Below are 14,144 nucleotides of genomic sequence, written 5' to 3' on the forward strand. Positions count from 1 at the left end.
AGTTAGAAGTAGTCATTTTAACTACTTACCTAGATTTTCTGAAGTGTAATTGTACTTATTTGTTATAAATTTTAAATGTATCGTAGAGTTTATGTTATGAAGAAGTAAGAAATCTTCCCATAGTAAAAAAAAAAGTCTCATTAAAGAGCTCTTTCAGATCTAAATATTTATAAATCTGTGGAAATGAATATGTTTATAATTTTGTCCATAGTTGTTCATTTATCCACATTTATACTTGGAATCTTCAGGATTAGAGGAGAAAATGATCCCAGAAGATAAAATTCTTTTGGGAAAGCTCTGAAAGTTCACTTAACTCCCTTTTTACCCACTCCCCCAAAAAAAGAATTAGAAAAGAAAAGAAATTTATTTTAAGCCCATTGCTGATAACTTTTAGGCACTGGGCATACTCTTATCTGCATGATTGCTATAGCTATTAGTTTTCAGCTATAATATGAGCTACTTGTCTTCAGAAATCTAATTTTGATCTTGAATATTGCCGCAGGAAGATGATCACCTTGCCAAGGAAGCATCATGTAATATATCAGCTCATCAGCAGGGAGTGAAGAGGAAGGCTGATACACCACTGGGGTCCCCACTAGAACCTGGTCAAATACTGGAGAAGAATGAGGATAGCAGTAAAGTCAAACTCAAAATCAGAGTAAGAAATACAGGTTAAACCTGTATTAACAGTGTAGGATATTCACCTTCTTGTGAATCTCTGTAAATACTTGCAGTGGTTTTCCCTTAGGAACAGATGGGACAGACTGAATGAATCATAAAAGAACCCAAATGTCCATCTCTAAGACATTCTAACTGATTGTTTAACTTGTATTAGCACATACTTCTTCTCTGTTTGGGGGAGGAACTATGTGTGCACGATCTTCCCACAACATAGGGTTAGATTTTAGTTGCTGTTACATTTCCAGTAATTTCTAATCAGCTTCTTTGGAGGCTGGGCTACATAATCTTTTCTCTCTCAATACTTTTTGAGAAAAAGAGACTTTTCCTTTTAAGATTATTTGGGGATATATCCTTTGGCCTCTCGGCTACCTTTCCTAAGAGCTAAGATCCAAACGTAAAGTGATGTAGTGGCCCTTTTTCTTCTTTGTTCTGTGTGTGTGTGTGTGTGTGTGTTTTAGTTTTCAAGTTCTCAAGATGAGGAGGAGATTGATATGGATACTGTTCACGATAGCCAGGCCTTCATTTCTCATCATTTGAACATGCTTGAAAGGCCATCGACGCCAGGTAAGATTAGTGTTACTGCAATCATTGGGGTGATTGAGAGTTCACATGATACCACTCTTCTAAGGTGTATGGCTTTATTTTCAGGTTAACAACTATAAAGTTTAAAAATAACTGGTATAAAATGAAATACTAGATTCTATCAGATTATAACATATCAGCAAAGAAATAAATTTTTAAAAAGTGTTTCTTTAGATACTAAATTTTATTTTATTTTTCTTTAATATTCAGTATACTTCTAGATTTTTTTAAAATCCATTCATCACATTTCTTCCAAAAGCTTTAATTTCTCTCTCTCTTGCAGTAGGCAAGATAAAATAAAATACTGGATCTGCTTTATTTTTAATAATATAACCATAATTATATTTAAAAGTTTTAACTGAAGTTAATGCCACCCATAATGCAACTACTTCTTTTTGCCTGCCTATTTCTCATAATATTGTATCTTAGATTTTTACATGTATCTCTCAAACATCTTTCCTTTGAAAATATTACCTGAGACAGTATTGAGTTTATATACTATAATTTACCTTATTATTTCTGTTGGTAGGCATTTACATTATTTCTTATTTTTATTTATTATAGGTAATTCTGTACTGCATATCTTCATACAAAAGCTTTCATACCCTTTTTTTAAAAAAAAAAAAAATCCAATTATGTTCTTAGGATAAATTCCCAAAAACATTGTTGGCGAAATGATTAACTTTAGTATATTATGAGATATTTTTCTTCAGAAAATTTTCTTAGCTCTAGATACATACTGCTATAATACTTTTGGAAGAAATTACACCATTTATATCATCAACATTTTCTAATTATCAGGAGTAAAGCTTTGCTGTAACTTGCATGTAAGTTGTGAGATATAGTAATAAACATATCTGTTAACCAGTCACTTACCTTAACATGTATATTTTACTCCATCTCACACCTGTTTTACACCTGTTCCCTCCAGACTTTTTCCTTGATTCTGTTTACCTGCCTTAGCACTACAAGTAATTACTGTCTTGGACTTTCTGTTCTCCTTTTTTAAAAATCATTCTGCTGCTTTTCTTTATAGCGTGCCACATAGACATATGATCTATATGTTTACTGGCACTTGGTTTTGAATTTTATGAAAATGGTATAATACTCAATACGACCTTTTTTACTCATTATACCATTAAGACATTTTCTATTTTAAATATCTTCTGTAACTCTTAAGTTATTTTTATGTATTCGTTGAGTAATATTATAATGGACTTTATTAGCGAATTCGGGAGAGAGCTGGCAAACTTAACTTTATGCGAAGTTCCATGTAAGTAATAAAAAAATTATGACATGGTTTCTGCCCCAAAATATAGAATCCAGTTTGTATGTTCAGCAGGCTAGTCAAACTTAGTGTCTTTCTTGGATGTGTGTTGTTCTCAACTTAAGCATATAGAAACCATGACAAAGGATTTAATCAGATGGGATCGTCAGTAGTAAAAACAGTATTCTTTTTATTATTAGAATTTTACTGTTGAACTGCTTCTGTTTTTAAGGTTGACTTATAAAAACCTTTCATGTTTTTTTTTTTTTCTTTTGAGAAACAAAGAAATAAATCCCTGTTCTCCTTCTTCTCTGGCATTGTAGGGCTCTCTAAGCATCGGCCAGCTAGCTCCCGGTCTGCTTTAATACCCCAGCACTCACCAGGCTGTGATGGCGCACCTGCCACAAAACCCCCATGGAGTATGGAACTTGCTCGGAAGGGAACAGGTGAAATTATTATTTTGCTCAAGAACAAATTTATAAACTTCATAATAATATATAGACCTGAGGACTTGCTTTTCTTGTAGCACATAGAATTTATATTACTCAACATAGACTATTTTAAATTAATATTTTAGTATTTTAAAAATACTGTACCTCTATTATATAAAACTTGGAAATAACAGAAAAGTAGAAAGAGGAAAAATCATCCCTCATTATGTCATTTAAAGATATATTAACATTTTGCTCATTCCTTGCAGTGCTTTTTCTAAGAATGTTATATGAAAAATGCCAACTTCAGTTGAAACCATAAAATCTGTTCTTTTATACTCTCAAAAAATACAGAAATCAGCCACTTCTTTCTCCTCTTCTTCCCCCTGAAAGTTTTACAGTTGGTCAGTCACAAAGACTTGATGCTATTTATAGAAAACTAACATGTTCTGTCTTTTAAATTATTTCATACTAAATGGGCTTAAGTTTATGAAAGGTAATTCAGTTTGGATATGTTTATTACCTATTCCATTTTACATTGTCTTCTGCTTATTCTGTTCTGTTACTTACAAAGAGAAGATTATAATCCAAATAAAGAGTAAACATTCAGTGCTGATGAACAAATTCAGCCCGCAAGTTTTGGAGGAACAGGGAGTGAAAAACGATACATAAGCAAATCATTTTTAAAGAATAGTTTTTCCAAAAGTCATTAGTCAGGCATTAAAATTTCAGCGAATGGATTTTGCTTATATAAATCATGTTTTTATGATATAAATAAAAGAGTAACTGTTTATTTATTTGAGGGGCTTAGGGAGCTGTGATTAATAGACTTGAAACAAAAGCAACACATCAAAATATTTTGGTATTGAGACCCCAGACTTTGGGTGCTTATATCTCTCTCTATGCATTTATTATAATAGAGTCACAAAATATATTGCAGAAGGAAATCAGCTGGAAACTTAACTTTGATAAGTGAATTTTGACATTTCTTGGCCCTTGCCAATTTTGTGTTCTATTGGTTTTGCTTTGGGTTTTGGTGCTTTATTATGATTATACTTATTAAAATTTTACTAGACATGAAAATTTTTCTCCATTTTAAAAAATTATAAAGCACAGGGTGTTTCAAGCCTCTTGATATAGTTTGAGAGCGATGCTTCTGTCTGCCTTTCCTTCCTTTAAAAAAATAGATTTTGTCTGGATTCCAACAATCAAGTAGATTCCTGTCCAGAAAGTAATCTGAATATATTTGTTTGGTTTTTCTTAATGATGTGGCACAGTAACCTATGTAGAAGCAAATCTTAACACCTTTTTGTGCCCGCCAATGTGCCTTTTTATTATTGTTCCATATTTCTTTAAAAAATACATTTTTACTTTTTTTGGAATCTCTCAACGGTCTTATAGTTCCCATGGCATCATATGGGAAAACTGGGGAGGAGGTAGAGGGCTAATCGTGGGTTATAGAAAAGCTTGAAGATTTTAGCTTTGGTTTCTGTCGGTATAGGACCCTTTTCTGTCATGAGGCAAAATGTATACCAGTATATTATACATATAGACTGATCTGTAAAACTTAATTTTGAATATATTTGTTAACATGCCTTTGTAATTTCCTTTAAATGTATTTATGCTGTTCAGTACCCTGCCAACACTGAGCAAGTCTTAAAATTCAACAGTATTACAGAATTTAGAAAACCTTCATTTTACAAATGGTAGTGTTTCAAAAGTTTATTTATACATGTATTTATTTTTGGACTCTAAATGCGGTTTTCCCATAGAAATATTGTTATATTCAATAGGTAATTTCCCCAAATTAGCCGACGAAAGTCCTTTAAACTTATACCTGAAGGAGAATGAAACCTAGCTACTGTGTGCAACAATATTTCTGAGAGAAGAGGTGCTTTCAGCTCCATCTTTTGGAATGTCAGAAGCACAACTTTAACCTAACCCAACTAAAGTTGGCAAGTAAAACAGAAACTTCCTCTCTTCCTGCCTCCCAGATGGAGCCTGGGTCTCCTGTGGTAGCTTACTGGGGATGGGGTGGGGTGGGAGAGAGAGGGAGGTGGGGGTGGTGCTGATAGTCGGGGGTTCAGGAGAGAAGGCAGAGAATAGTGGTTAGGGAAGCTGTGACATCTCTGAAGTCTCTAGGAATTATAAATTAAAGTTCACAAATGGGTTTTTTGGACTCTATTCAGCTTTTCCAACTGAGGCATCTTTTATTTGGTCTGTAGAAGTCTTATAAAATTTTTTGATGTGTTTGACTAAAAATGAAGAGATTGCATATAAAAAATCTGGATTTCTAGCTTCTCTTGAAAAAAAGTTAATTGATAGACTTTTTTAGGCAGGGATGTTCTTTTTATTTTGTTGATCGCGTTTGTGTTGCAGCTGGTAATCTCTTCACTCATTTGTGCTATCTCTTTAGGTCCAAGGCTTTTGAGTTTGGGACCCCTGCTTCCTTTATTCCTTAGCTGAGACGAAGACTGAGATGGGTCCTTTAGAGCCAGCAAGCCAGATGAGCATTGAGAACTGGACTGTGTTGCAGATGGTGTCTGGGAGGGGTAGAAAAGGAATGGAAGTTTAGGTCCCATATAGAAAGATGGAAATTGTTAAGCAGAGGACAGGTCATGGTTTACTTTCTAACCCCCCCTTCCCCACCCCCATTTTCTCTTTCCTTGCATGTGACAGTGAGAAGAATATTTAAGGTAGGGATGATGTATGTGCAATAGGTTAAGCCATTTGGGATGAGAAAGAAGTGGCACTGAAGTTTCTTCTTTGCCACTTTACTGTTGCTTTTCTCTCTCCTGAGGTAAGGAAGGAGTTTGGAGAAAGGGCTGTATGGTTCCCATGGTGATGGGTAAGCATGCCATGTCCTCTCTTCTCCCACGTGGCATCTCCCTCTCTTCCCACCACTTCAAAGGCCTGCGGTGGCTGGTCTGTGTCCCAGGCTGCTGCAGGGGCTGCTTTGGTGAAGTGGAGAGCAGTGCCAGGAACAGGAGTGGAGGGAAATCCCTAGTGGTTTCTGTAGGGAAGACAAGGAGAGTTCCTCAGTTGCCTCGCTGGGGCTGTGGTGTTATGTAATGCCTTCCTACACGAGTCAGAAAAGCGCGATTCTGGTATTTGAAATCCTTTAAAAAAAAAAACTTGAGAGGCCTAGAGTTCTCTCTTTTGTAAACTCTCATATGAAAAGCAGACTTTGATTTTTTTTCTTAAATTATAATGACATAATTCTGCACATTTTTATAGTGACCTAAAGAATCTAAAGAACAGACTTCACACTTCCTAATAGAAACTGCAGGTTTGGTGTTAAATTTAAATATACGCCTAATGCGAATGAACTCAATAGAATTAGCGGGTTATTCACTGTGATATCAGCACTTTTATCAGATGGGCTGGAAAGCTTCCACATTAGGCTTATATTAAGTACCTCTTTCTGTTTGTTTTGCATTTATTAAATTGACTGCAGCTAACCCTTATCCATCATAGTGCATTTTATTAGGCCTCTAGGAAAGATTTTATGTTGGGTAGAACAACAAAACTGAACATGTTTTGTTCTTTGTGTCAGGGGGATGGTAGTATATGCATTTTTCTCAATAGAGGTTCTATTTTTTTTTTTTTTTTAATTTTTAATTAAGCTTATTGGGGTAACATTGGTTAATACAATTATATAGTTTTCAGATGTACATTATCATTTGACATGTTTATTCTATTGTGTGTTTACCACCCAAAGTCCAGTTTCCTTCAGCTACCATTTATTTGATCCCCTTTACCCTCTTCACCCTCCCCCTACAATAGAGATTCTATAGGTGACCTCATTATGCTAGGGTGAAAGTGAAATCTGACTATAATACAATTCCACATGAGAAGGAAATTTTACTTTCTTATTACCTTGGATTAGACCTGGTAAAAATTACTCAGGAAAGATAGAGATTAAGCAAACAAAAAATTTAATTGTCTATAATAAATGAAAACTTCAGAGTTAAAGCTTGTTGGTGATGAGAGAGTATAATTAGGTTTTATCAGATGTTCTGTTGTTACAAATAATATTCTAGTGAATATTGGAAGATGTCTTTGCACATGTGCATGAGCACATTTGTGGGATAATTTTTATAAATGAATGTCCTAAATCAAAGAATATGGACATTTGACATTATCATGGATAGTGCTAAATTGCTCTAACTTCCTTTTAAAAAACACATAATAATGGGAAACTGAAGTAATTAGTATGATGAACCCCCATGAATTCATTACTCAGCTTCAACAACAATCAGTCAGCTCATGGTCAGGCTTGTTTAATTTATACCCTTACCCATTTTCACCCTTCTGAATTATTGTGAAACAAGTCCCACATATCATCATTTTAAATAATTTAGTATGTGTCTCTAAAAGATGAGGAATTTAAAAAGTCAAAACCACAGTAATATTTTTATACTTTAAAAAATTGACTTTTTTCATATCTTTAAATATCCGATCATTGTTTAAATTTCAAATGACAAATGCCATTATTTTTACTTTTTAAACAATTTATTTGTTTGAATCATTGGTCATATAAGGTCTGTACATTGCAGTTGGCTGGTATATCCTTTACATCTTCTTAAATTTAAAGTTTCCAGTTCATCTTTTTATCTCTTCTTTTTCTCTCCTTTACAATGTATTTGTTAAAGAAACCAGGTTTTTGATCTGTAGTTTTCAAGTCTCTGTTTTGCTAATTGTATACCTCGGCTATAATTAAGTTAGAGTCCTCTATATTTCATGTAAATTTGTAGTTGTATCTAGAAGCTTTATTGGATTCAGGTTTGTGGATGGTGGTGTGTTCTTCAATCTGGAAGCATATAGTGTCTAGATGCCTTTATGAGGTTAGCCATTAGATGTTCAAGGCCTAAATTCGTTAATTCTAAAGGTTGTAAAATGGTCATATCTAATTTATCTTTCCATTTTTATTTAGAAATTGGATTATTTTTATAAAGCTAAATTCCCCCTCATCTATTACCCAGTGGTATAGGTCATATAGGAAAAAGATAAAGGCTTGATTCTATTTACATAGTAATTCTCAAAATAATGAATTGGCCAACTAGCAACCTCCAGTGTGATCAGTCAGTTCTAGTCCATTACAGTTATTATCTTCGTCAGTATTTATATTGTCTCATCTTTGAACAGTGAGAACCTCTTGACCCTTGAGTCAGTGAAGAACACTAACTTCTTTGCTATTATTATCCCAGATGTTTCACACTGATCTTGTAATTTACCTACCCAGACCTGCAGTCAGCCATTTGCCCTGGTTCCTAACACCTTTGTTTTGGGATTAAGACTTTATGCAGATCAAGAAATGTAAGGTTTATAATCAATTAATATATCTTTAATGCAAAATATAAGGCCACTAGAGAAGAAATTGGTACTTTTGAAGTGGAAAAGAGCACACCCAAGTATACTCAGTTGTTCATTTGGCGGTTGCCTCTGCTGGGAAGTACATTTTCCAACATAACTATTGGCTTTTCTGCAATCCAAGTAGCTTGGCAAGTGTCTAGGACTGGATGATGAAACTCCCCTGAGTGTAGAAAAGGACCGCAGACTCCCAGTGGTGCAGACAGCCAGCTGGAAAGCTGCAAAGTCTGTTGGTATAGACTGACTACACAATGAGATAGGCGCTAAAGGAATTCGTTCATGAGGCTTTAAAGTCTCTTATTCTCATCACCTGGTTTTGTATTGTTTGGTATGAAACTCTTTTTCTATATTTATAGAATTGTTACTATATTCATGTATTTTTTTAAATCCATATTAAAATCATATAGTAGCCTTTTTCACTGATACTATAAAATATCTTTCAAGTTTTTTCTTTTTCTGAAGAATATCCGGTACCAGTTACTACAAAAGATACAGATCCTCAAACTTGCTTCTATATAAATAATCTGTTTAGTTTTTACATCATTATTAGTGTTAGCTTTAACTCATGAATTTATATATTTATAAAAATTAGAATGTTTATATTCTGATTTTGTGGTAGCAAAACGTGAATAATCTGTGAGGACAGGAACTTCGTCTCATTCACTTGCTCTAAAATATTGGCATGGTTCCTGACATGAAGTACAGTAGTCAGTACCAGTTGAATGAATGATCTATAATAGTTTCTGTGCTCTATCCCTCTGCCTTCAAAATTAGAGAGTGACCTTCCAATTGCATTTAGTTGGATTAAGTTCACCTGACATCCTATTTAAAAAGAAACACAATTATATAACTCCGTTATATTAATTCATTTGTTTAGCAAGCTTTGGCAGGGCTGGGGAGGTGGATTGTAGGGGCTGCTAGATATTGAGTGATACGTCAAGATTTTATGAGTCTAATGAAAGAGACTCAAAGATAAAAGCTGTGCTACAGTATGTGTCATGCTATGTTCAGACAGGCAGAAAGGTTAAGAGCGTAGATTTTGGTATCAGGCTCTTTGGTTTTGTAGCTTAGTTCTCTTAGTGCAGTTATGAGCAAGGCACTTAATTTCTCTGTGCCTTAATTTCCTCATCTGTTTTATGTTGTGGGAATATAAAAGAACTGATTTGGGGAGTGTTGCAGTTAGAGTGAATGTTCCCCCCAAAATGACATTTGAGCTGAGTTTTAAATTATTATAGAGCCTAAAATGTGTGTGTGTTTTTTTTTTCCTTCTTTTTCTTTCCCCTCCATCAGATTAGTTTAAAAATTAGTTCCTTAGAGAATTTTGCCTCTTAGTCCATTTCCCATCCCTCAACTATTTTAAGCCGCCTGTTCTGTCCCTGTTTCATTCTGTATTTTTTTGTTACTCAGGTGTACCTATTCAGTTTCTCCTGTGCTAATGTGTAAGTTCCAGGAATATTGAGGTCTGTCCAATTGATCACTATTTCTCTAGTTCCCATGTAGTTCCTGACATTTGTTAAATGAACGTGTGAATCGGAGAAGAAATAAGAGAGGGGCATTCGAAGCAATAGGGAATAGAATGTACAACACAGAGTTATGAAGGAGCTAACGTAAAGTGTATAGAAAGGAATAGTGGAAGTTAAGATTGGAAAGGTAAGATCAGGACATATTGTAAACTGTCAGTAAAATTAGTACTGAAAGTGATTTTAGAAAACTGTGGTGATACCTTTTTATTTTGAAAAATTATGGTTTGAGGCTGGCTTAGATCAGAATTAGTGCTGAGAACTTACTTTAAAAAAAAAAAAGAAAAGAAAAGAAATTACTGCATTGCAATCCATCTTAGTGAACAGCCTAGTTGTTTACTTTTACTTTTTTATCTTTTTTCAGAAACTGTTTCAGTGAAGTCCAAGGAGTTTGGCTTTTATTCTGTCAGTGGAATCAACTGAGTTTTTAAGCTGACAGTTATGATCAGCTTTATTTTCAGGAAGATCACTGTGAAGCAGAGTCTCCCAGCCTGAACTCTATTGACATTTTTGGGCATGAGAGTTCTTTGTCATAGGGGGCTGTCCTCTGCATTGTATGATGTTTGAAAGCGTCCCTAGCCTTTACCCACAGGATGCTAGTAACACTTCCTCCCTCAGCCCCACCCCAGTTGTGACAACAAAAATGTCTCCAGATGTTGTCAAAGAAGCCTTTGGGGGCAAAAATACCCCTGGTTGAGAACCCCTTCTGTGCACCCAATAAAGTATGGATTAGAGTATAAGACACTTCAGGCCAAGAAACCAGTTAATAGGAGACTCGTACTGTAATCCAGATAAGATGAAGTTATTGCAATTAATACAGTTGCAGATAGGATAAGGAGGCAGATTTAAGAGATATTTGTGAGAATCAATAAGATTTGGTAACCAACTGGATTGGGGGTAGTGGTTCTGATTCTCAGGCTTTTTTCTTAGTTGGCTGCATATAAAGCAGTAACATTAACTTAGAGTAATATGGAAAGAATTGTTTATTAGGGTATGGCCCAGGGATTATGGAGCCTAGATGAAGCAATTCTTGTACAGAGTCTGAAAACCACTATTGTATATTCCTGGACTGATAGAATGTTAGAAATGGAAAAAAACTTTTAAAGACATTCATTTTTTAGGTGAAATAAAGAGGGATAAAATATGCCGAAGATTAGTAAGAGAATCTGTTCTAGAGCACACATCTAATTCTCGGGGGTTTTTTGTTTGATTGTTTTTGTTTTTAAATGACACTACTCATATTTTTAAATAAAGATATCCTCTTTATAGACTCCCCACCTTTTCTGGGTTTCTTAAGCTAAGTGTACAGAATATATTTAAAGAGTTCATTTTGCTTATCTATCCCCAGAATTGTCTTAAAGAACTATAGAAATTTAAATAATTGCCGAGATCGTTATCAGTAACTAGCGTGGCATGTTTACGTGTGTCTAAGTGGTTCTCCGGATGGCACGAAAATAATATTAACATTTCCTCATACCTTAAGGCAGAACTATATCGTTGAAGGAGCTAAGTTTTCATTGACTAATGTGGATGTTAACCTGTAACACACATGTGTAATCATTATTGTTGCTTCATAGTACTTTAAAATATTAAATGTTAATTTTTAGAAGATGGTTTGGTAACACGGTGGTATATATCATAATTCGTATAGACTTTAAGGAATTGAAATATTCAGCTTCTTGGTTACAGTGCCGAAAACTTACTTGTGTGTAACCAGTTGGATGTCTTACTTAGATACTTCTCCTGTCCCTGATTATTTCCATGGGATTGATAAACAGTTAGGAATCTCTCTTTTCTATACTGTCATCAGCTCCCTCTTACTTTCATCTCACTTTCCTTGTTATCAATAGGAATTCATTTTGGGTGTTTTTAATCTTGAAGGTAAAGAACAATCGCCTTTGGAGATGAGTATGCATCAAGTTGCGACAACTCCACTCTCACTGTTTTCTAAGGAATCTACGTCCTCCAAACACAGTGACCACCATCACCACCACCACCATGAGCACAAGAAGAAGAAGAAGAAGCACAAACATAAGCATAAGCACAAGCACAAGCACGACGGTAAAGAAAAGGACAAGGAGCCTTTTGCTTTCTCCAGCCCCGCCAGCGGCAGGTCTGTGCGTTCTCCTTCTCTCTCAGACTGAGGGCTGAGCAGCCCGTTCCCTCGGCGTCCAGAGGAAGTATGTCAGGAAAGCTGTGTCCTCTGTAGAGAGTGATGAAAGGGGGAAACAAGTTGCCTCTCAGAAATTCAGAATCCATTTAAGTTCTAAACATTTGATTTACATTATTTATACAGTTGAGATGTAATTAGGAAAATATATTTTATAGCTCTAAATGAACCATTTCATCCCACTTTCTCCTTATAACTCTCTCTCTTCTCTCTACTACACACACACACACACACACACACACACACACACCCCCCAAACCTCTGTTCATAAAGACTCTCCAGCCCACTGGCAGTCCCCAGTCACATCATGGTCTCCGTGTGTACTGCCAAGGTCAATTATGTTTTAAAGCCTTTGATGGATGTTATCAGGCAAAGTTATGTTTTAAACAGAAGCTACTGCCAAATTGTTTTAAACAGAAGCTACTACTATTTCCAGTGACATATTGTATAACACCATTTGGAACTACTGAAAATGACAGAGCCTTTTCTATAGGAATTGTCTCTCTAGTGCATTTTTTTTATATTAAACATAGAAACTAAGCATTAGAATTTTAGAATTTGTAAACAAGAATACATATTTTCTTTTGCCCTAAAATACTGAAATTTTTGGAAGAAGCTTTTTTAAAAAATCAAATAACTTTTGGTAATGCATTCAGCAATGACGACGTTGGAATTTAATAGAACTATCAAATCCACAGTTCTCAAATCAAGATGTTTAGATTATAAGGTTTTTTTCATTAAGTATAAGTTAATATGTTCATATGCTAAATGTGGACAATTTACACAGCCAACACATTCTAAAATTATTTCTATATAACACAAATTATGGTACCTTAAAAAGGTGTTTACATACTATTTATTAACTTGAACATAGACAGTTTGGCCCTCATGTGAGTATACCATAGCATTTAAAAACATGAAACATTTTGGTGTCATACTTCAATAGTTTGTATGTTTGTTATTGTTTTTATTTCTGATTTACTGTGTGCTTTATTGTTTGTTTAAAAATGTTTTTCATACCTGTTGTGTTTTTATCATTTTCTTTATCATTAGGAAGTTTGGAAGATACTTCTTCCCAGAATAGGTATTTCAAAAGGATCCAATAATGTTAGACTTTTAAATATACTTTTATTTGCATTTAACTTGTTTAATAAATCACTTTTTAAATTGATCATTCTGCCTTTGTGTCTTTTTATATCTTTTGTTACCTTTCTATCTCTGCATCTATGTAATATATCTATTCACAAAATTTCTGGAGAGCTTTGTGGATAGTGGTATTTGATCTGGTCCTTCTAGGAAGAATGATTTCAGTAGGCAGAGGCGGGTAAAGTTCTCTCAGCAGACGATACAGTGTTTTCAGAAGTACAGAGTAATTGTAAAGCAGTGGAGCTGGGCCAGCTTGCAAGTGCATAGGGGATGTGATGAGACATCGAAGGGCCTAAATGGCAGTTATTTAAAGATTCCAATTAATTGTTGGCCAATTGAAATTATTTTGGAAAAATGGAATGTTTTATATTACAGTGTGCAGTGATACCACATGTAGAATTCCCAACTAAAATAGTAATGATACATTTCAAAATGATTATCAGTGTTGTTGGAAGAGCACCTCTTGCATATCAAACATTGTTTAGGAACTGTATATTGTGTATGTTATTTCTAAGTTGCATATTAGTACTGGATGTTTCTTAAGAGGAACCTCTTATGGTGAGCTTTCAGCTATTTAAGCTGATGTTTAGGAGCAGACAATGCAAAAAATTATTCACATTTTCGAAATAGGTAATTACACAGAAACAATACATAGTTCTAGTGTAAGCCTCCCCAGTCTCCTTCCCTAGAGGCAGTCCCTGTTGCCAGTATTAAATGTACCTTTCCAGAGCTAGTCTGTACATATATCCATGTAGTATTTATATTTGCTAATATGATAATTGCAGAAATTGCTTTTTATTTTTGTATACTTTATCTTTTATGACGACCACATTTTGTATCATAGTAACAAAGGTCTTCCTTAGTCCATGATTATAAAAGAATTCTCCCAATTTTTCTATTGGTTTTAAAGTTTCAAGTTTCAGGTTTTATAGCCTTTATTCAACTAGAATTCATCTGGAATTTATTCTGATAGA

General features: G+C 34.6%; 1 protein-coding gene across 3 annotated transcripts in view; it reads left to right on the forward strand.

The window, feature by feature from the left end:
- Positions 1–13,196, forward strand: part of TAF2 (TATA-box binding protein associated factor 2) — a 67,679-nt gene extending 54,483 nt beyond the window's left edge. Inside the window, exons 24-27 of one of the 3 annotated variants that reach the window (XM_039853869.1) lie at positions 503–658; positions 1,140–1,245; positions 2,854–2,976; positions 11,736–13,195. In XM_039853869.1, the coding sequence (XP_039709803.1) occupies positions 503–658; positions 1,140–1,245; positions 2,854–2,976; positions 11,736–11,998 (648 nt within the window). In that variant the 3' untranslated portion in view covers positions 11,999–13,195. Of the gene's footprint in view, positions 1–502; positions 659–1,139; positions 1,246–2,853; positions 2,977–11,735 lie in introns of all 3 variants that reach the window. The other 2 variants (XM_039853871.1, XM_039853870.1) reach the window with 2 other exon arrangements.
- The last annotated feature ends 948 nt before the right edge of the window (positions 13,197–14,144 follow it).

This window comes from Pteropus medius, unplaced genomic scaffold, assembly GCF_902729225.1.
Source record: "Pteropus medius unplaced genomic scaffold, Ma_sr-lr_union100, whole genome shotgun sequence".
NCBI classification, from domain to species: Eukaryota; Metazoa; Chordata; class Mammalia; order Chiroptera; family Pteropodidae; genus Pteropus; species Pteropus medius.